The 24,581-nt window shown below is 37.6% G+C and overlaps 1 protein-coding gene across 1 annotated transcript in view; it reads right to left on the bottom strand.

The window, feature by feature from the left end:
* The window catches only part of LOC107666906 (disintegrin and metalloproteinase domain-containing protein 12-like), a gene marked incomplete at its 5' end in the record, with an annotated part of 25,462 nt that extends 2,993 nt beyond the window's left edge, over positions 1 to 22,469 (bottom strand). Inside the window, 9 exons of the mRNA XM_016458421.1 lie at positions 3,077 to 3,185; positions 3,290 to 3,485; positions 4,125 to 4,214; positions 4,983 to 5,160; positions 16,543 to 16,691; positions 20,041 to 20,125; positions 20,375 to 20,544; positions 21,106 to 21,177; positions 22,395 to 22,469. Coding sequence (XP_016313907.1) covers positions 3,077 to 3,185; positions 3,290 to 3,485; positions 4,125 to 4,214; positions 4,983 to 5,160; positions 16,543 to 16,691; positions 20,041 to 20,125; positions 20,375 to 20,544; positions 21,106 to 21,177; positions 22,395 to 22,469 — 1,124 coding nt within the window. The remainder of the gene's footprint in view (positions 1 to 3,076; positions 3,186 to 3,289; positions 3,486 to 4,124; positions 4,215 to 4,982; positions 5,161 to 16,542; positions 16,692 to 20,040; positions 20,126 to 20,374; positions 20,545 to 21,105; positions 21,178 to 22,394) is intronic.
* Between the last annotated feature and the right edge of the window lie 2,112 nt (positions 22,470 to 24,581).

Genomic DNA, 24,581 nt, shown 5'->3' with positions numbered 1-24,581 from the left:
CATCCCCACAGATTTTAGGTTAGTTTGATTATTAACTTGATAGATGTATAGTGCTTTTTGTGTTTGAATAAACTCTATAGGGATAGTATCTTCGCTTATGGGTTGAGAAATTCATTTTGCGCGTCATGATGTAAGCTTTTCATTTAAACGCATTTTAAGCATTGTGGTTTAAAAACTAATTTAACTGTTCAGGGACATTAAGCAGTGGGGCAGAATTCATTTTGGCAAATGCGCGTGTTAAGACGGTTTCTGATACGCACGGAGCGCACTTGCTCGTACAGCGCCTGACTGGAGTTATTTTTCGCGCCTTGTGTTTAAACGTTCGAACACACATAGTTATGTGTCAAAATGCCTGTCTCCGACCTCGTCAACACAGTTATTTGTGTCTTAAATTAACGTTAATAGTTAATGATAAAGCATGTGCACTAGTTGGCTATTATGCGATCCTGGCATTATATGATGAGATTTTAAAGGGATATAGTTCACCCAAAAATTAAAATAATGTCATCATTTACTCAGTTTCAAGTTGTTCTGAACCTGTATGAATTTCTTTGTACTCCTCAACATAAAAGAAGATATTTTGAAGAATATTCGTAAGTTGACCACCAGAAAGTTTCTGGTCCCTGTTGACTCCAATAGTGTTTTTTTTTATACTATGGAAGTCATGGGGGCACAGAAACTGTTTGGTTACCAGTAGGCTATTGTTCCAAATATAAGCGTTTGCATTCAACAGCAGAAGGAAACTCATACAGGTTTAGAACAACAACACCATAACTTTAATTTTTGGGTGAACTATTCCTCCAAAGCAGCCTAATATAGCTGCTGTTGCCATTTGTGTCAATAATGTAAATTATACATTAGAAAGAAAATCCCTCACTGTCCTTGACCGAATCGCTTTTGTAAAATAATGTATATTGAATTGACGCAGTGAAGACTATTCAGTCTATTTGTAGTCTATTTATTTTATTCAATATATTTCTTATTCAGTGCTTTAAGTGTTAGCAGGTCAATTTCTTTGTTCTATTGTAATTCATGACTGTTTACTTGTCTTCAGTAAGTTTGTTTTTACATAGGCTAGTATTTTTTATTTTTTATATATTGGAATTGGTAACAAGAATTATGAAACTCTGATTGGATAAAAATCCGATTTTAAGCTATATCATTATTGTGACGGGGGGCCCTGCAGTAAGTCATAGCCCTGGGGCCCAGTGAGGTCTTAATGCGGCCCTGGTTACCATACGTAACCGAGACGTTTCCCAGACTGACACATCTGCAGTGTTTTCACAGCGCTGAAGTGTGTTTCCTCTGCCGAGGATCGTGGTAATGGGACATACATCTTTGATTCCAACGCAGCCAAAACACAGAGAAATAATGAGGCATCCTCTCCACTAAAGACCAATTACTGCATTCAGAGGGCAGTTTCTCACGCAGTCACGCCCAAAAAAAGAAAGAAAGAGACAGACAGACAGAATGTGGCTTGAGTCCCTTTGGCCAAAATAAAGAGTCATTAGCGGCTGAAACCGTTTCTCTCTCCGTCTGTCCACTTCAGTCATTCAAGTAATTACTACATCGAGGATATGATCCATGAAGCACTTAATAAATCAGCCAATCTGAGCTTAACTAAAACGAAATGTATGACAGTTGTTACCTGCATATGCAAATTACTGTGACATTTTCAATAGGCTTCTGTTCTCTTTCTTTTAAAGACTTGTGTTGTTATTTGTCCGCCCATTTGATTTCTCGGTGGATTTGTCTGTGTGTGCGTGTGTGTATGAGACAGTCAGTCAATAAAGAACAGAATGGGAAGAACCTAATGAGAGAAATTCATTTAAAATTTAATTTAAACCTAAAAGGTAATTTTAAGAGAAAAACACTCAGTAAATAAACACTCAGAGACCTTGGGGGTTTTTGAAGGTACTTTTGATTTTCTGTTTTCCTGAAGTGCACCAACTAAAAGCAACATTGTTCCAAAAATCAGTAAGATACAATAAAATTTTTTGCAGCAAATCAACAAACATCTGCTCTAATCAGGGTGCGATTTGTGAGCAAACCAGAAGGGGGGGGGTGTGTTTTGAAAAAAAAAAAAAAAAAAAGTGTTTCCTCTTGAAAATATATCACAAATCACAGTGGAGCTATAAATATACAGATTATTTTTGGCAGCTGTTAAAAGAAACATTTTTACAATAAATATTCTGATTTGACCTTGAGATTAGCTTCGATATTTGACCACTATTTATAGTAATACTTGGTTACAATGACACTAATAGTTCTTATTTCTACCAGGAATACAAAATCAATCGTGAATCAATGACAACTTGAATAAAATGACACAAACCTATTCAATCGCGTTTGCGTTCATTTATTTTTGATCAGTGCTTTGCTACACAACATACAAACTTTTATTCCAAAAGTGCGCACATTGTGCATTCACACGTTTACCTCACATTTCTTTAAAAAGAATAGAACAATAATTTCTTAATGACTCGCAGAAAGACGATTCTCTGCCGATCCAGCAGTCAATATTGCGTGATCATAATTCCCACATTACGGTGACGGTAAACTTCTGCATTCAGTCTCATAATACATTTATGCGTCAGTTTATTATATACAATATCTGCATTAGGTCACAGTAGAGTGAGTTTTGAGCAAAAACATTGTGTATTAATCTCATTCTGTCACGCGCTCTGACTTTCTGAAAAGCACTGCATGGATTAAGACACGTGAACCAGGATCACGAAACCCAGATGGTCTCTTAAGCGGGAGTGCTGACAGTTAAAGTTCATTTTTGATTTTATTGTTGTTTGTATTTTCATGTTGCAGTATTTTACGTAAAATATTTTTAATTTTGGTATTTTATATGCTCTGTTGGTGGGGTAGCATCACCCACAGAGATATTTTTTTTAATCCCCACCAGGGATTAAATTTGTATTTTACTCTTTAAAAAAATTGCTTGGCAAAATTTCATATAATTTATACATTGTTGTTAAATTAATAATTTATACGTTCTATATTTACTATATTAACTCTAGAATTTCTCTGGCACTACTGTACTTAAACTTGATATTTTTTTTCTTACCGTGCTTCACATTTGGCAAATGATCCCTTTGCGTCTTTTCCACAGTTTCCATACGGATCTCCCGCCGAGTTGACTCTTTCGAAACAGATTCCTGGAGCTGGTTTTGCACCTGTTAAACACACACAAGGTTCTTCACATATATTGAACACACAGATGAGGTATAGACAGATGCAGTAGCTGTTCCTCCAGGCCTTCGGGTGGCGCTGTCCTCACCCTGTCCCCACAGGGTGATGCACTGCTGCTCGTGCGTCTGGCAGATGCCGTTGTAACAGTGTCCATCCACACCTTGACAGTTGTGTCCGTCGTGCAGGTAGACATTAGCGGGACAGTGGGGATCGGCACCTGTGCAAAACTCCGGCAGGTCACAGGAGTTACTGGACTCACGGCACGGAGTCCCTGCAGGCTTCAGCTACACAACAAACACATCATGAAATTTGGCACATATATTAATACTATAAAATATAATATTAATATGGCAATTACACAATGCAGTCCTTTCAGTCAATACAAAATAGTTTACTTTTATCTTAATTTATTAATGTTCCTGGTTTTATTGTGAATGATTCCTCAGTCCATGTCCATGTTCTAAAGAATAAAAAAAATTGATTGCTTTAGAATAATATGCACTTTTACTTACTTATTTTGTTTGGTTATTTAGGCTTACAGTGTTTTAATAGCCAACTTTTGATAAGATTATTACTATTTGCAAACATACAAACACGAAAAAGATACACATTGAAAAATAAAGCAATGAAAACAGAGACTTGATTTAAGAAAATATTAACTTAAGTAAAATTTGTAAAACATTTTCAAGTTAATATTTAATTTAATATTTTGCATAATATTTTACATTACATTAAATAACATTTATTATATATTAAATTGTTATAAAATAATTTAACATTTAATACATTTTCTGAATCAATGTCATCCTTAAGCTAATCTCATTCATTAATTTTGCTGCACATTTTTAATTTAAGTACATAAAATTAGCAAGGTATTAAAGAGTCAACAAATAAAGTGGATTACGATGAACGTCAAAAGTTACCTGACAGTCTTCACAACACTGTCCATGTGCACATACGGCCTCCTGTTTCAGTGTGCATGTACTGGCATTACAGCAGGGATTCAGACACTCCTACAGAGACAGAGATTTAACACTGATAATAGCAGAAATGTTTCTTGAGCAGCAAATCAGCATATTAGAATGATTTCTGAGGGATCATGTGACACTATGCTTAAAATTCCGCTTTGATCACAGGAATAAATTACGTTTTACAATATATTCAAATAGAAGAGTTAAATTACAATAACATTTCATAATTTTACTGTATTTTTTATCAAATAAATGCGGCCTTGGTGAACAGAAGAGACCTCCTAAAAAAAAAAATTATTTTTTCTAATTGAGATGTGACTCAAGTATATTTGCATAAGAGTACGAAATAATTTCCCAGATGCTTTCCTCTGACTGCTGGCTATGTGGAAATTCATAAATTGTACATGAGCATTGTTGATGGATGCACAGACACAATGTACGTTTTTGCTATGCATTCTTCACTGCCAGCAACATTTCAGCAAAGACATCAATGAACAGATTTAAACCCTCAGGAAACACCTGAAGCACTCAGACACTAACAAAAGCTTTTCTCTGCGGTCCTCGCAAAAACTCCTGGTCCAACGTGACAGATGCATCTCATTCTTGTGCTTCTTCTCACAGCATGGTCGCAGAAAACACTGGGCTGTTTATTTCGCTCGCCGTGAATTTGGAGGAGCGACTGCTAATGATGCACGACTCACTGGAGAGTTTGAAAATCGCAGCACATATGCGGCGCTTAAGGGAAACGTGTAAATGTCGGCATGAAATGAGTTTTCAAAAAACAAAACACACACACGAGCTCTGACGTACCTCCACATCTCCGCAATCGCACTGCTCTCCCTCCTCGACATATCCGTTTCCACATTTCTGGCCTCCGTAGAGCACCTTTACCTCCGGCATGTTGAACAAACACATGCCCACACCTTTCTCCAAACTCGCAGCGAGATCCTTCTTACTGCATGTACTGAAGACTGTAGGGAAAGGGTACCTGAAAGAAATCAGATATATTACCTCAGTGATGATTTTTAAGAAAACTGACTGTTCAGTTTTGTGACAATCAACAGATGCACACATAAATGGACCAATCAGGCAGTGGAAGTCTTGCCAAGGAAATGACATCACCCTATAAGTGCTGACTGGCATGAGGACCAATGAAATGAGTCCCAGAGGAGAGAACAGCAACAGATAAGAGATATTTATAAGTCCTGCGTTTGTAAGAAATCACACTGACTGGATTCACCAGATTGTAAATTGGAGGCAGCGGGAAATGTGTGTGTGTGCAGGACACTTCATATTACACATGGTTTCAATTGGATTGAATTATCCAACAAACCAAGATTCTAATAGACTGATTTGTGTTCATTTGTAGTGTTTGCTTACACAAATATCACTATTACAACCTAGAAACCACACAGCAACGTACACACACAAAAACACATTAGCAGCTGCCTCGTAACACCCTAGCAACCACCAAACCAACATTCTAAAAACCACTCAGTACAGCTATAGCAACCACTCACAATGCCCTCACAATGGCATAGCAACATGTTAAAAAAAAACAAAACACTCTGAACACAACAGCAACCAAGTCAAGACACCTTTATTTGAATAGCGCTTTATACAATACTGATTGTGTCAAAGCAGCTTTACAGTGTCAAACAGTTTGGCAATTATGGAAGACAATAACAAAGTGTCATTTTTCCCAGCTAAAGCCAGTTCATTGAGGATTCAGTGATGTTCAGCTCTCTTCCAGTAGTGTCTGTGCAATCAGTCAAGCGTCCCCAGCTAAGCAAGCCAAAGGCAACAGTGGCAAGGAACCAAAACTCCATCGGTGACAGAAATGGAGAAAAAAAAAACCTTGGGAGAAACCACATACAGTAGCAATGCCCTAGCAACATTCTAGAAACCACTCAGTACAACCATAGCAACCATCCATAATGCCTGGGCAATGGCATATCAACACGTTTAATAATACTCAGAACACAACAGCAACCACATAGCAACGCCCTAGTAACTAACCAACCACCAACATTCTAAAAAGTACTCAGTACATCATAGCAACCACTTTTAATGCCCTGAAAGCAGCACAGCAGCATATTAAAAAAACACTTAGAAGGCCACAGCATTCACATAGAAACACCACAGCAACCACCTATACAACCCTCTACATTGCGAGTAAATCACTCGCATATGCGACTAAATCTTACTCTGGGCGACTAAATGATGTCTAATATTAGCCAATGGCTAATAAATTCTCAGATTTTACTCGCCTTTTCCCAAGTGGAAGGTGCTCTAGCATTGTTAATGGTTTTTGCTACTGCCTCCTCTAGCTCATGAGAGATGGACTGAGCAGAGGCCAAACCCAAAGTTGAAACATGGCTGGACTCGGGTGCCAAATCTGACCCTCTACCTGAGTGAGAAGGTCTGCTCTGATTTGTAATGGCCAGGGATGGCCTCGTACTAGACGTAAAAGAAGCGGAAACCAATGTCTCATTGGCCATCTCGGTGCAATCAATACAATCCTGTAATGACCCAGTTCCACACGGTTGAGCACATGAGGAATCAATGGCAGGGGGGGGGAAAGCGTATAACAATCCTCCCGGCCACTCGTGAGACAGTGCATCCACTCCCAAAGGTCCACCCTGGCTGCTCATCGCAAACCACATCTTGCAATGAGTTGTCTCGGCTGATGCAAACAGATCGGTATGAGCTCTCCCAAACAGGTCCCATATCAGACCTACCACCTCTGGATGCAGGCGCCATTCCCCTGGGGAAGGCCCTGTTCGAGAGAGGAGATCGGCCGCCCGGTTCACTACTCCCGGTATGTAGATTGCCCTGATTGAGGCGAGTCTTGGATGGGCCCAAAACAGAAGTCTCCTGGACTCCCGGAGGCAACGCAATGACCTGGTGCCTCCCTGATGATTGATATGGTAAACTGCTGACATGTTGTCGGTTCTCACCAGGATATGCTTGTCTTGCAGAAAAGGAATCAGTCGTTTCAAGGCCATGTAAACTGCCCTTAACTCTAACACATTGATATGTTCCATGTTCCAGGGAAACGCCCATGAGCCCCTCACTGTTCTGCCTTGCCAGACAGCCCCCCAACCAGTCAGAGACGCATCTGTTGTCACCACCATCCTCCTTGCTGGTATGTTCCCCAGAGGGACCCCTTGGCCCAATTTTTTTTTGCTCAACCAGGGGTGCAAGGCCTGAATGCATTTCCGTGTTACCTTCAGTCTCACTCGCCTGTGTAATTTGGGGTGGAGTTGAAACTTGTTGATCCACCACTGTAGTGGTCGTGCTTTGAGCAACCCAAGAGGCACTACTTTTATTGCGTGCATCAACCTTCGATGACTGGACTCCACTATTGGAGGCTACCGGTTTAATAAACCGGGCCCTTTGCACCCTTTCTTGCAGAGAGAAATTTACAGCAGCCGGACATGGATCTTCAATGTCCTCCAGTAAATGAGCCATTCCCAAACATGATGGACATTCCCGGTGACCATCACGAGGATGCAAAGTAGCATGACAGTAACAGCATAATGGTTGACTCATGATTGTTGAATATCCAATACAGCTGCGTACAGCCGTAACACAAATAACACACAAAATATAAATACCTTACTCCTGCGAACAGGAATGTGTTACTAAGTAATGTGTGTAAACACAACCAAAGCCAAATAAAACTTCACTCAATCCACTGCAACCAGTAGTATCACAGTGCAAGCATATAAATTCTCAGTTTGTTCAGTCAAAAAGACAAACTAGATCAATTAGGAGGTACCGACACCTATTCTATGCGCGAATGCACAGATCAACAGGTGGGAAAATCCCCCCGCTGCGAACAGCGGAACCAAACAAAACAAAAACAAAAAAATCCTCCTTTAGTTTTATGAATAATAGCACAAAAACAAACTACTTGCCAATCCATATGCTTCCAAAAGCACCAGAATACAATCTGTAAACAAATATCAACTCGTAATTCAGAATAATATAAACAAACACCACTTACCTAAATATATAGGGAAAAAAAGAAAAATTACCGCAATCCTCAGGGGCACCAGGCGCCTGCACTATAGTGACGGATTGAATGGGTAATTTTCCAATATCAGCGTATACGCGCAGATTCTCCGAACCGGTCTCTGAAGAGGCGAGAAGGCAAAGAGGAAGTGCTTTGTTCACCCGGATGTTTTACAGTGAACCAACCACTCAGGGTCAGTCACCTGACTTTGTTTACATTAGGTCTCAGAAGGGTAGCAGAATGGCTTCATTCAAGGTAAGACCGTGGTGACGGTCTGAGTGAGGTCGAAATAGATCTGCTTTCGCGCTCTGGCTAGCGCGAGCCAGATAAAAATATAATCTGACGACATGTTTTTATTGATATCATATACAGATTGTGTAGGTAACTATAAAGTTTACTCTGCACTTCTCCCAGTTTACCGGAGACCTAATTTAACGTGTTTCAGGAGGAGAGGATGAATTTGCGTTTTGTAAATCCCACAGCTCGGATTAGCCAATGGCGATTCAATTGCCAAGGTGTCCGTAGAGGGCTGCTATAATGCCCTGAGAGTAACATTACATGTTATGAATGCTCGGAACACCAAAGCAACACCATAGCAACCACCCACATGTTAAAAACATTTAGAATACCATAGCAATCACATAGCAACACCCTATAATTAATAGCAACATGATAAAAACATTTCAAACGCAATAGCAACTCCCTCGCACTCACATGTTAAACACCCACACAACATAGTAAACACCCACAATGCTAAGGAACATAGCAACATGTAAAAAAACACTCAGAATGCCATAGCAACTGCCTAGCAACCAGCCACAAACATTCTAAAAACACTTAAAACACCAAAGCAACTCCCTAGTAACCACTCACAACATAGCAACCACCCACAATACACAGGCAATAAAGCAACATTAAAAACTACTCAGAATGCAACAACAACCACATTGCAACTGCCTAGCAACCACCCACAAACCTTCTAAAAATCACATAGCAACCACCATCCAACCTTGTTGAAAAAAAACAAAAAAAAAAACAACAACAGCATATGCTGGCTAGGTAAGTTTTGAAACATGGCAGCTGGTTTAAGCTGGTCCTTAGTTGGTTTAAACTGGTTGAGCAACTAGCTCCTGCTCAGGACCAGCTCATAACTAGCTCAGGACCAGCTTAAACCAGCTCAAACCAGCTGCCATGTTTCAAAACATACCAAACCATCATTTGCCGTTTTCTTTTCCAACAGCATTGTGGAAGCGAGTTTTGAATGCATTTTGATGTAAAACTCTAGTTCTTAAGTAGTTTCCCACAAGACACAGAAACACTTCCATGCATGGTGGAGATGATTTCACCTCAATTACACACACACACACACACACACACACACACACACAGACACACACAGTAAAAGTGGCCCACAAATCCACTCTGAATATCATTGCTCCCCTGTGGAGTGTAACAAAATGTTTCGCCGTAGCATCTACATGACAAAATCCCAAGTTTACAAACATCCCACCAGTCAGAGAAATTACAGAGACAGAGACTCTTTCTGACTGACAGCGATGTAAAAGCTCCCAGAGAGAAGCATATGGCACATATTACGAGACTGGCTGATGAGCTCATGATCGTGAACACCATCTGTTGTCAGGGAGGGTTTTTGGGAGGATTTAGTGATGCTGATCGCAGGACTCGATGCAGGTGTGAATCATTACAGTCAGCCGATTTCATTAACACACTGAACGCTACATCACTAAACATCCTGATGAATTAAATCAGTATGATTGGTTGAGTTACAACGTATGCTATAGATCTGGAGGTTGAGTATTGAGCTTTATTGTGCTGTACACCCAAAGCACTTTACAATCATATGAGGGATCTCTCCTCATCCACCACCAGTGTGCAGCATCCACCTGGACGATGTGATGACAGCCACAGGACAACGGCGCCAGTGCGCTCACCACACACCAGCTACAGGTGGAGAGGAGAGAGAGAGATTCAGTGGAAGGGGATTATTAGGAGTCCATGACTGACAAGGGCCAGTGGAGGGAATTTGGCCAGGACACCGGGGATGCTCCCCCACTCTTTGCAAGAAGTGCCATGGGACTTTTAATGACCACAGAGACTCAGGACCTCAGTTTAACGTCTCATCCGAAAAGCGACATTTTGAATCATAATAATTTTTAGCAAAATGACCATTTTTACTGTATCAAATAAATGCATCCTTTGGAGCACAAGGGACTTCCTTTATATATTTAATAAAAAAAAAAAGATTGACTGCAGTCCCAGCATGCCTCAGTTCTTCTGCATGAACAGGAACACAACCAGAGCTCATCTTCAAACCGCACTGCTTTATTAAACTGTCACGCAACATCATGCTTAACTGGCTAAAAATGAAGCACAGACTGGAAACTTTAATGTGTGTTCTTCAGACGGAAACTCATAACACGCCTGTTGTTGCTTGTTTTTCTTCTCGAGGTTGAAGATTACTCGAGTCCTGTGTGATTGTGATGAGTTTGTATTTGATAATATCTCTTGAATTATTGAAATTGTTTGGCACAGATGGCTTTGACTGTCTCTGATGTGATTGTGAAGTGTGTGGCGCGTCTCTGCTGTGAAATGTCATGCAGAGAGAAACATCTATCAGTACTGTCAAACACATCGCGCAGCGACAGGAACCACGGTAATCCAGGTCGTCTGGTTCTGGTCTGGATTTACAACATCAGCCAGCAAAGATCTCTCAAAGAGCACATGATGGGATATACAGTATGTATGTATGTATATATATATATATATATATATATATATATATATATATATATGAAATGTTTCATATATGGCTGTTGGATTTGCTTGTACAAATTAACATTATATAGATCCGTCTGTCTGTACACTTTCCAACATATTTTGTGTTTTGGATACAGGCTTCTCAATACGGCTTCTTTGATTTATAAATGAAATGAAAAATAAAACCATAGGCCTAATGGTCGACATTTACTAGCTAAATACTAGAAGTGATGATACAACTTAGTGTACTCTTTCTTTTTGATCCAATACCATGTACTATCAAGGAAACATCGCTGATACACCAATCATGCTATGAAATACAGTATTTGATATTTAAAAGCCATAGTTTTTCACAATTAAATGGCCTAAAATGCAAATTCCTGTAACTAAAGATAAAGATAAATAGTTCTTAATAAACTTTTTTTTTCTTTTCAAAGTTGACATGAATTTTTCTGCTATCTATCTATCTATCTATCTATCTATCTATCTATCTATCTATATATATATACAAATTGAAAATGCATGCAGTTTTATGCCAATTAATTAAATATAAATAATAAAATATAAATACAAAAAGTAATAAAATATAGAAAAAGATAAATAGTAAACAGTCTTCAATAAACTTTTTCGCAAGAATTTTCCTGCTAAATAATTAGAATAATAAATAAAGCTTTAAAAGAATAAAATTACTAGTTAGAATTATTATTATAATTAATAATAATAATAATAATCAATTAATTAATAATAATAATAATTATTATTATATCATATTATTATATATTTGGGAACAGTAATTTTATGTGAAGATCAATCCTCTCTATAAAACATTATTGTAAAAAAAAATAAATATTTGCCACCGATCTCTATTTTTTGCTGCTGAACATCACGGCTGTGCTGGTTTACCAGGTAGACCAGCACAAAACCAGTGCTAAACCAGCACGGACCAGCATGGCAATTCAAACTGGGTTGTAAAACCAGCAAAATATCAGTAGACTTTTACACTTCTGGAGATAAAATTATGTAAAACTCACTGCCACAATGCTACGATGACGTTTCTTTTCTCCTGCTTAACCAGTATTACATTCATAAAGGTTTGCAACAACAAATGATGGCAGAATTTTCATTTTTGGGTGAGCTATCCCTTTAAACTGAACATGTAACAAGTGTTCAATAAATTCACTTTCGAAGCTCAAACTTCTTGTTTGACTGGCAACCATCAAGTAAAGCGCTGGGCAGCGTTTACCTCCTACATCCTCAGATCTACAGCTTATCTTTTCAGAATGGACCAGCGTTGGGTTCAGAATCCAGTTGGCTTTGCTGTGGCCATTAGTATGCAGCAGAACCGCCGAATACTGTGATGCTCACTGCGTTTCTGGCACACATACTGAGACAACAGGGCAAACGCAAGCACGGAAATCTGGCTCGTGTCGGCCCTCATGCTCGCTGGACCAACTGTACCCGGGACAACTAGCGCCAGTGTGGTATAAGCCTGCGGGAGGATGAGAGATAAGCAGATGCTTCCTCTTGCCTCCTGATGCCAACCCAGAGATCAGCGCTCAGCGATAAGCCACAGCTACTCGAGTGTGTCTAAGCTCTCAAACACCTCCTCTGGATTGGACTCAACAGGAGGCCCACACAATGGAGATACTGCCACGGGCACAGAGATCTCGCTGTGAGTGGGGTTTGTTCTCTGTGAGGGTATGAGGAGCTTCCAAAGACTCTGTAGAAGCACAGGAACAAATATAGCAGTGTTAGGAGTCACAGAAGCTGGGGGCTCAATGGAGAGAGTCGCCTACAGAGTCCTGCTGTAACACATACATACACATAATACATCAGTATTTATGTAATATTTAAAGGGATAATTCACTGAAAAATAAAAGATGTGTTCATTTACTCTTCCTCATGTTGTTCTGAACATACGTGAACTTTAAAAAAGATATTTTCAAGAACGCTGGGGTCCAGACAACATTGGACCCCATTGACTTTCATTGTATTTCGCAAGTCTTGTTTAACTTTTGTAAGTTTTGATTATGTCAAAGATTGTCTTTGGCCTCTGGCAATTTTTTTAGTTTCTAACCACAAACTGAAATGAATTTTAGTTTTTTAATGAATTAATTTCATGTATATTTTGAAATGAACTGAAATGAGAAAAATAAATTACAATTCAGTTCTCAAATGCTAAATTAATTTGAAGTGAGGTAGCAAACAGGAAGCAGAATTGAAAAAAGTAGAATTTAAATACCAGAAATATAGAACCTATAGACATTTTTAAATTTACATATGTTCCAAGAAATTCAACACAGGTAATGCATTGTGGGAAATGTTGTTTTCCAGCCTGAAACACAATTTTTTTTATAAAATAAATAAATGTATACAGTATAGTTGATTTAAATTATTTAATTTCTTGTAATTATTTATATTTATTAAAAAAAACAAACATTTGTACTAAGCTTAGGTATTTTTGTACTTTAAGCAATTTATTTAAATATACAACTTAATACATTAAAAAAAAAAAATGTATTCCCCTAATTTTGATCCTGGGAATACTCAACTACAGTTTTCTTATGCATTTATGACCTATATGATCTACTATATATAAATTATTTATATGTATGCATAAACATTTTAATAAAACTTAAACATTTACTTTAATTGACAAAGGTCAGTTTATTAAAATATATATTTAAAAATGTATTATTACAAAAATATTTAAATACAATTAATTTGAATAAATGTAAACTTTTGAGAACCAGGGTGGAAGAACACTTCATTTTCCAGAATGCATTTCCTTAAAGTTAAATGTCTTCAGGAAATTTCTGTTCTTGTCATCCCAATTCAAGTAGGCCTATTAAATTCAAATTCACACTCATAAATTCAAAGGAGTCAATTCAGACCTACCAGCTCCAAAACATCACATAAAAACACCATAATGGTGGCTTGAGCTGTCAATCAAAGAGTCTCTTCCTGTCTAGGTGGGCAGTGCTTGTTCAGAATAAGCCGTTGATCACACGCTGTGCCGATAAAGTCTGGCTACTTGAGATTACATTCATCAAACCTGCAGGAGTTGCTTCAAACCTCAGAGGGATTTTCACCACTCACGTCTTAATTAATGCAGTTATATAGATGTGAAGCTCCTAAACGAGCACCTGCTGTGATGTTAAATTCATTTATGCTTTGATCTATGAAAGCTCTGTGAGAGGAGACGCAGACTAATGCGCTGTAATGGAAGAAATATCCGTCTTAATTGTCTGATTCCAGATTCTCATTTGTACAAATACGTGACAAATATGTTTCTTATTTTCTGTCTCTCTGGATGAGATCTGTTTTTCTCGCCTGGTCCTTTATGAGCGCATCACCGAGCGTCACGTTACGGGTTTTTCATGGGTGCAGTCCAGCTAAAACACTGGTGCGGATGAACTGATACACACTAGACTAGAGGATGCTGGGATTGAGTTGGCCGGTGTGCGACCATCTGCCTCATGAGAAATCTAACATGGCCTGCAAATGTGTGATTTACTTGCTGGAATCACACAATACAACTACCTTTACAGACTCAAAACTGCTGCCAACCATTTCTTGGGAATGCCACACATTAAATGTCTCTATACCTGAAATAGGTGTCATGAGAAATCCCATCTGTTTCCATGACAGCACTGCCTCTCAGCCAATCAGAAACGCCCACTGCCTGTCAATCATTGTGCATGTTGAGTTTTTCTGTGATTCTCCTGACCCCATTTCCCATCTCTTTTCTCAAATTCTAGTCAATCGCTGCTGTTTCTGTCCAATAAAAAGCCAAACGTTAAATCTCATTCACAGAAATCCACAATCACTTTCTGATGAGTAAATATGTGCTGCTAAACAAGTGTGACGCAGTTTATTCCTAAAAAGAGTTTAATCAAACCCTTATTGTTTTATGAATTTAATCAATATGTGCTAAAACTGACAACCTAACTCTAAGACCTCTAACACTAGCTTGCTCTATTCTTTTTCTATTCTATCTGTTTCCTTTTTATTTATTATATTACTTAAAAAACCCTTGCTACGTGTACTGCGTTAAGCTAACTGAGACTTGTTATAGCACTTGTATATCATTGCTCTTTTGTTGATTTTGATTGCTTCCATTGTCCTCATTTGTAAGTCGCTTTGGATAAAAGCATCTGCTAAATGACTAAATGTAAATGTAATGTAAAACTGTCTCCATGTTTAGTACGAATGTGTTTAATTCATGTGTTTAGAGTTGTTTCTTCATCACAGGTCTCAGAACATCTGACCATAAAACCAGTCATCTCGTCTAACAGATGACAGAATAAATTAGCAACAAGTTGCACAAGCTCTGATGTTTTTATGAAATGAGTCCCAACTGGTTTGTGCTACACAGACGTCATGAACCAGCGGGGTCAACTGGAAGCATGCTAATGAGCGTGTGGCTAAAGGCTAAAGGCTAATGCTGTCCCGCTGGGTGGGGTGTTAAGGTCTGCTGTTGTGCAGATGACCAAATGGAGTTCATTATGGAGTAATGAGGCAGAAAGAGAGCGAACCGCTAACTAACAGACAGAGCAGTCATGTGCCGAGCAGGCCGGAAATTCTGGGTAAAATGGAATAAGAAACTGATTCACACTCGCAAAGTCAGCTGATGGGTCTTACTAGATTTTACTCAGAACTTTTACTGTGGGTCTTTTGTTCTACTGCTGAAAGCAAAAACAAAAAACAAAAAATATATATACTGTATGTATATATATACAGTATACTGTATATATATTTTTGCAGAACGCTGAAGTCCAAATAACATCAATCTCTGTTGACTTTCACGAACAAAACTGAATGGAAAAAAATTTAAATAAAACATTATTATTTTTCACAATATTATATTTCACAAAAGTTTTGCAGAGGAAAACCAGTCAGGCAGATTTGGAACAAAATTAGGGTAAGAAAATAACAGAATTTTAATATATTTAATGTATTTTTATATATATAATATATTAATTAAATATTATATAATTGACTTATAAAACCTCATACATTTTCTTTTAGATCAGTTAAAAAAGGATGAAAAACGTTAATATTTAAAATCTATAACACTTAAAAAAAATATATATATATTTTTTAATACAAATATTAATATAAAAAAATTAAAAAATTTCCACAATTATATGGAATATTCATATTTAAAAATTAATTAAAACAATTCTCAACACTATATAACACCAAAATCTATTAATATTGAAAATGTATTGATATTTTTAAAAATATATTCATAAAAAATATTTAACAAAAAAATAATACTTTTTCACCTCTATGGCACATGATACTGGGATCCCAGCACCATACAGAGAATAACTGGCTTGGAAAATGAATTGGAAAAACAAATAGAAATCACCACACCACATACGTTACTGCAAAAATAATGATGGTTTCCAAACAGGTTTCCATACATGGCTGAAAGCATCACAGAGTCTCAGTGAAACAGAACTATGAATGGCCTCATTATAGCACATTAAACTGATATAGGACTGTTTTAACATAAAAACAGCTTTAAGAATCTCATTTGCAGAACTGATGCAGTTTTCTCACCCAGTGGAGGGGGTCATTATACACCCGCCGCGATCCACGGTGGCTCTGCAGCCGCAGCCGCGCTCCGGCGTGTCGTGGTTCATGCCGAAGTTGTGTCCGAGTTCATGGGCCAAAGTAACCGCAGCGCCAAGAGGGTTATCGGAGTGATCCTTAAGACAGAGAGAGCGAGAATCAGTCAAGTGCAATAAAAATAAATGCTGGGTGAATTCAAATAAGCAATCAATTTCAATTTAAAACAAACAAGAGCAATTTCTTCCTCCGCGACCCCCGAGACTCGAGAGGCGTTATCCGTCCTGTTCCACCTTCCCTCCCCAGATTACATTTATCCCCACATCTCTCCTCCTGCGTGTTTGTTTTTCTCTCAGAAAACAGTTTCACATGAGATCTGTAATGAGCAGACACTAACGGCCTTTCTAATTACTTTTCCACAAATCCATCAGAGCAGCATAACTGGAGATCCGCTGCTGTAATTGCAGACCGTTCTGCAGGCTTTGTTTGGGGAAGGGTGTGTGCTGATGAGGCAGGACAGACACAATTACAGTCGCTTTGGTGAGGACGTGTCTGCCAAACACGTGAAAATCTAATTAAAATGAAGGAAAACCGCCAGATTCACTTCAGTTCTGAGTGATCATTCGTGTCAGATAATGAGCATGAGGAACGTTTTATTGCTCAGAAGGTGCTCTTTCGGAGCTAGAGAGACTTGGAAACCAAATACTGGAACAAAATGATTTTTAAAAAGTTTGGGGTCAGTTAGGAATTAATGCTTTTATTCATCAAGGATGCATTAAATTGATCAAAAGTGATGGTAAAGACATTTATAATGTTTCAAAAGACTTCAATTTCAAATAAATGCTGTTCTTTTGAACTTTCTATTCATCAAAAATCCTGAAATAAATCATGGTTTCTACAAAAACACACTGTGAAAATTATTTTCTAAGTTATAATAAAACAGATTACGTTTGACAAGAAAATACTGTTTCAGTCTTCAAAATGTCATGTTTAATTCTATGTGTTACTTTTAATTTCTTTATAATTTTTTTTTTTTTTAATTTACAAGCTATTTCTGAGTGAACATTTTTTCTACACCATTTTTTCAGTGTATGAAGCAGCACAACAATACTGATAATAATCAGAAATGTTTCTTGAGCAGCAAATCAGCATATTAGAATGATTTCTGAAGGATCATGTGACACTGACGACTGGAGTAATGATGCTGAAAATTCAGCTTTGATCACAGCAATAAATTACATTTTAAAATATATAATTAAACAGAAAACAGATTTTTTAAATTGCAAAAATATTTCACAATATTCCTGTTTGCACAGTGTTTTTTTGATCAAATAAATGCAGACTTGGTGAGCAAAAGAGTCCTCTTTTAAAAATATTTTAAAATTTAACCCACCTCAAACTTTTGAACGGTATATATTGCATTTAAGGACCACATTTAATCAAAAAACCTTTACAATTATTGCTGGCATAATCACGTGTAACTTTACAACTTTAAGCTTTCCATGGGCATTTATAACTAACTGTGTTAGGCAAAAATGCTGATGCTTATGAATCCGGCACATTCTATAATGAGCCTCATTTGCATAGAAAGGATGCATGTTTGTCAAAAGAATGACTTAATTTAAATATGCATGATGTAATTTGCGTTCAGATTAGAGGAGTGTTTGACGGACAGGAGTGTGTAATTTTACACACTCCTGTTTAGAGGGTGTTAAAAGAATCAGATCAGTTTGAAATCAAGCAGGAATACAGCAAATTGCATTTCCAGAAGCCTTGGTTAAAGGATGCTTATGTCCGAACGCAATGTGGCAAAAGTTGCAATTTTCTCACTCTAGAGGACACAAATTTTGGATTACTGGGTGTGTTTTTTTTAAGCATAAAAAAGACAAGCAAAAGTCTCCATTTGCACTCCATTTAATCTCTTCTCATGTCATTTTGTGAATTTTCTTTCCACTGGATGTGTGATTGGAGAATTCTGATGGTCCGGGGAGCTGAACACAATCATCTATAATCTGCTGCTGTCTGTGTAGCTCATTGCATTTTCAGAAAGCTTTAGTTTAGTTTAGTGGGAACTGGTCAAATGAGGACAAAACCTCATCCGAACACAAGATGTCATGAGATCGTGCCATGTTTTCTGTGAAATACTGTGGCTTTTATGGTGGCAACTCCACTCAGTCAAACAGCAAAAACAAAAGTCTGACATTCAAGAGGCGGCCAAAGGAAATAAAACACATCCGATGAATGAGTCAATGAAGAAAACATGCATGTCTGCTGTTTTGACTGACAAAGTTAAAACGTTTTGGAAGAAACCGCATGTGACTATAATGATCTATAATGGAGAAGCTTCATATAATGGGATCCTCAATCAAAGCTCAAATATTGAGTTGGTCCAGTTTACTCCAACATAGAGGCCAGAAACACACTCTATGCAAGCAGAATGAAAGCAACAGTTTCAAGTGTCTGTGCTATTAAACCGGAGGTCTTATTAGTCAGGTAGCCAGCTATAAATATGTCAAGAGTTTAACTAACTTCAACTCATTTGCTGTGCAAGAACACATACAGCGCTTTCCCTCGATCTGTATCTCAGAGAGCTGCTTTGATTTTGTGTCTCAGTAGGATGTTATGGTGGAGTGCTGGGTGATCAATGTGTTGGGTTGATTTAGGGAAAACATCTCTAGACGGCCGTGCTGAGTGAGTTACTGTCCTCTTCTGACAAAGTAAAGGAGGAGATGATCATCTAAAAGTTAGAACCGCAGCAACCTCGAGTAACCCCTGTATTCAAAAACTAACTGATGTCTGCAACGAGACTTAAAAATAAAATATATATAACAAAGACATATGACAAAACACACACGCACACGCATGCACGCACACACACACACACTGGTGTGACATTACACCAGGAGTATAATGTAATACAGTATTTGGCATGTCACACCATAAACAAATACAATTAGTCACACCATAGACTTATTTGTAATTATAGACTGCATTTTAGACTGCCATTTACCAAAAAAAAAAATATATAATAATAATAATTTTAGGCCATTAGTGTTTTCACCAACAACAAAAAAAATGTTTTTAAGCCAGTTATTTTTAGATCTTTTGTTGTAGTGTGTCAATAGAAAACTGTGGCAATGTCTCCAATATGCTTGAAGAAATGTATAAAATATCTAATATATAAAATATATAACATTATAACATTATTTCATATATAAAATATATAAATGTAATGTCATATATTTATACAATTCCTTTGCATTATATAAACATATCAAATCAAGTATCTTTTTTGAATAAATATATCTCACATGCACTTTCAAAGCAAAACACCAAAACATTTCACAAGTTTCTTTGGTTTCAAATTAATCAACTCTGTTCAAATAAAACAGTAGACATTGTAAAAAAGACCAAAAAAAAGAATTTTAAATGTTCAAAAATATCATTAAACCTCTCTGTCATAACGAATGATTGACAGATGTCACTCACCATGACGATGCCCCCTGACTGCTCCACAGTGCACATGCTCATAATGGGAGCCATGCCGATGGTGGTGCCCTGGAAGTAAACGCCACTGAAGAGGGAAAACAGGAAGTCATGTGACACACGTTCATCTACAGCAAGCTGGGTAAAGTTTCAATAGAAACAAAGCATTTTAAATACAAATATGTGAATAAAACCTCACACATTTTTCAACATTTCAAAATATTAAATAGTGAAGCAATTCTTCCTGGAGGAAACAGTGCATTGATTCTGGTGGTAAACCGCATGCTGTGTTTTCCACCTGCCGGCCCTCAGCAGTAAACGCGTTTAGCAGTCAAACCTGATGAGCTGAGCGTTATCGTGGGGTCTCTGCGGGAGCAGCTTGAGTTTTCTCCAGTCCAGGAACTCGTGGAGCGATGTGAACGGATCCTGTGTGATGGAGCATTTGTCTTCATCACTCCACACCTCCAGCCCCACCAGAGCCACACGGATATTCAGCGATCTGTAAAACTGAAACACGGCAGAGCTTGCTCTCAGCAAAGCAACTTAAAGCAGATGTTTCAAGAGGGAAAACCTGACAAAAACTCACACAATTTGCACAAATATTTATCTGGGAATAATTTTCTTGCCGCTTTATTGCAAAATTTCCGGTAAAGATATGCAAGAAATTGTTTTGACTAAATAACATATACTGAGATATATATTCAGAGTTGCATTTATATATTCAGGATTTATAAATATGTATTCCAATTTACAGTTATATGTTCAGAGTTATAACTTTGCATATTCAAGATTAATAAAAAATTTACAATCATATAGGCAGAATTATAACTATATATTCACAATTTATTTTATAATTATAGTTAAAATATACACACAATTTTCTTGATGCTTTATTGCATCACGTCTGGTTAAAATATGGTGTTAGAAATTGTTTTGAATGCTTAAATGCAAATAAGAACAAATAAACAATTTTAGGTTATGCATTTTCCTACAAAAAGATCTGTTTTGTGCAAGTATTAATTATTCATTCATTCATTCAAAGCATGTTGACATGCTTTCCAAGTTTACCTTGTCCACATAGTTTGCTATTTCAGCAAGCCTCTGTTTCACTTTCTCCACATCTTTCCCCTGTTTCTGATACTGAAATGCAAAGGAGGACAAAAAAGTCTTTAAACTGCAGCCAAATGTGCCGTTCATTGGCCGGCTGTGGTAAATGTCACATGAGGTAATTCATTTTCCATGGGCAGCGGCACACAGATGTTGAGCCAAACACAACCAGCAGTGCTTGATGTCCAGACTGTCAGTTTTACAAAATAAAAGCACAGACTGGAAATGTGTAACCCATGATGGCTGGGATTGTTGTAGGAGAGACAGGATGAAAGCTTGATTGCTGTAAAATTCGCAAGACAAGCAAAGCACTATTTCTAACTCTTTCTTTAACATCCACCTGGTTCCAGCAGGTACAGCTGGGGAAAATATAGATCATTCAACAAACTGAATGATCAGGTTTTGTTCGTGTCCATAAAATATCACAGGACGGGACATTTGAGAGGCCCCCCAATGGTAGAAAGAATGATATTGTAAACAAAGTGTTTCTTAATGCACATTACAAACAGTCTGTAAAGAGGTCAAGTGATCACAGCTGGGCGTCTTTATTTCCTGTCCAAACAAACAATGACCCTCTAATTTCCTTTGGTAACAACGATTCAAAATGGACACATTTCAAGTGACACGGGAAAAAGACACGGAAAACTTCAATGAACATCAGAAAAGCAGCACGCACATTTCTGGTTAAAAACGAAAGGCCATCAACAGACACTTAAAACGGGAAGCATCGCCATTCAAATCAGCAGCAAGAGTCAAAGCTAGTCCACAGTTTAGTAAACGCTGGCAACCTCTTTGAGTTATTCTTGGCTGTGCTGTATTGACTGCTTTGGTACGTTGCAATACGGTAGGGCATTGTTTTGATGCTTACATAAGATTTTTCTTTTGCCTTTTTATGCATCCCCCCCCACCCCCCATGTGTTTAGATATTTGGTTTCTAATGCTTTTTGTAAATTGATGGTTTCCTGCTCTTGTCAGCCAATCAATCAGCTTATAAAACACCACATTGCATGTGAATCAATATTTCATGTCTGGAACTAATTTTCTTTTACCTTTTGTAGTTTTGTTCTAGGTTTTGAGGATGAGCACCATTATATGGTAAGCTATCATTTGCGCTGAGCATCGTTGATGTCTGTGACCCAAGTAAAAAAACAGATCTGTGTTTCATTTTTAGGTCACGACCCACTAGTTTAGAGCCGCTGAATTAGATGATGGAAGGTTGGAGATGTGTGTGAGGTTAAGAGCGTCAATACCTCGCGGTTGTCTGCGACGATTATCAACTCCACATGCTTGGTGCTGCTCTGGGCGTCTCTTTTATGCTGCAGAGAGAAAAAATGAGAGAAAGAACATGATTAAGAGAGAATTTCACCCTCTTCTTCTGAAGGACACAGTTAATCTGCACTCAAGACGCTTTTATAAAATCTCCCAAGGCCCATTTTGCTATGAGTCTATATGGCCTTTAAGGCACAGAGGTGACGTCTTCAGCTCTCTTCCAAATGTGCCCTCTATTAACAGAGCAGTGTGCGATTGAACATCCACTTCTGGGTTCAGCAATGCCCTTAAACTACATCTGATCCACCACAATGTGCTTTCCAAGAGACCGTTCACTTTAACGGCCTTCGGATTGCCTGGTAATCTCATTTACTCATGTGAAAGACCCACTTGTCTTATATAGATGTTATAAATGTCTCTTTTCAAATGAAGAGTCTTTCAAGTAATTCTCACCTAGTCATTCTTCGTTTTCACTATATTCAACATTGTAGAATTATATTGAAGTCATCAATGACTGAAATGACACCAATGGACATATGGGAATTAGTGAAAGCAAATGTTATATAAATGAAAACTCGCTTCTAGTTGAGCTTCTTTTTGTGTAGACTTGCTGACTGATTTTCCTATCCAATCTGACTCATCATAAAAACAAAACAAAACAAAAAATGTCATTAATTAGATCTAGAAAAACTGATATAGAAAAAATATAGTAAATAAACTATTTTTTTAAAACAATAAAATATTTTATAAATATTAATTTTATAAATATTTTTCAAATACAATATTAAAAACAGAAACAAATATTTAAAAACAATAAAATATTTTAGAAATATTTAAGTTTTCTATAAATAAAATAAAATAAAAGAAAAGAAAAGAAAATATGTATAGTGCAAGATAAGAAGTCAAATGTGAAGTAAACTTTTACAATATTTGAGACCTACAGCTGAGGGAAAAAGTTTTTCCAATTCTCAATTTGTTTTATGTTCATATAACTCTTTAATTGGTCATTCTTTGGTTTTCATCAATGGCTTTCTCGTTATACATGTATGCGACAACCGCTTACTTTATAAAGACTTATGAAGTATTACAAGCCCCCATTAATTTTGCATATAAATTATATAAAAGTAGCATTTGTACAATTTTCATCCAGTAAAGCCTTCATAACCCTACTTTTCAGTTCACAGTTGGAATGTGAAAAGAAGACCGTTATGATTCATGAAAACTAGTAAATCCCTAAACTGTGAAGTGCACGTCTGCTCCACTGGCCCTCTGTTCAGGCAAACTGGTCATGCGGATATCAGATAAATATCGGATTTAGAACCACATGACAAATCAGATCTTATACAGGCTGTTTAAACATATGCAACAGGATCTAATCAGTGCCAGATGACACTATAAATGCGAGAGTCCAGCTAGGACAGACTATCATGAAGGTGACCCTCGTCTTCTTGCATTCAGCATCAGTCCTCTCGCTCTCAATGGAAGCTGTCTCTCATGGATTCCACTGACTGGTCTTCTATTAATGGAAATAAAAGGCCGGACTCATCTGTGTCAGGTTTCGTGTTGAGAAGAATTTGGGTCGTACGGCCTAGCAGAGTGTTTCACCTCTTTCACTTTGAAGAGGGAAGCTGATAAGCACTTGACTTCCACACCGAGACAGTATCTGCTGAACTAATGAAACGTGCGCTTAATTCAGTCAGCAACAACATCAGGTAAAGAACATGCTGTTGGATAAACCCTTTTCAGGGGAGAATATGACCTGTTTCTGAATCTCAAAAAATGCTCCAGTGTGTAAAAAGTTAGTTTGTATTGAGATTCTGAAAGAGATGATCTGTCAGAACTCAATGTCAACATTTAGCAATCATTCCTGCCATATAAAACACTTCAGTGCCCACAGCGAGAGACTGAATGTGTCCTTGGGTGTCCTTAAACAAAGAGTGATCTGTGACCTCGTGCATCAGAAGCTTCACTAAACACCCCACCTGTCTGTCATTGGTCAGGCAAGCAGATAGTCCCGCCCCAAACTCATGCTATTGGCTGAGTCAGTGTTACTGTGTTGGGCTGGTTGAGAAATCAGCTTTAAAAGCAAGCTACTTTATTTCTGTAATTAGGGATATTTCAAAATAATATATATATATATATATATATATATATATATATATATATAT

The sequence above is a fragment of the Sinocyclocheilus anshuiensis genome, unplaced genomic scaffold (assembly GCF_001515605.1).
Source record: "Sinocyclocheilus anshuiensis isolate Anshui unplaced genomic scaffold, SAMN03320099.WGS_v1.1 scaffold1500, whole genome shotgun sequence".
NCBI classification, from domain to species: domain Eukaryota; kingdom Metazoa; phylum Chordata; class Actinopteri; order Cypriniformes; family Cyprinidae; genus Sinocyclocheilus; species Sinocyclocheilus anshuiensis.
The sequence above is the reverse complement of the archived record's forward strand: the minus strand, read 5'-3'. Positions and strand labels throughout refer to the sequence as shown.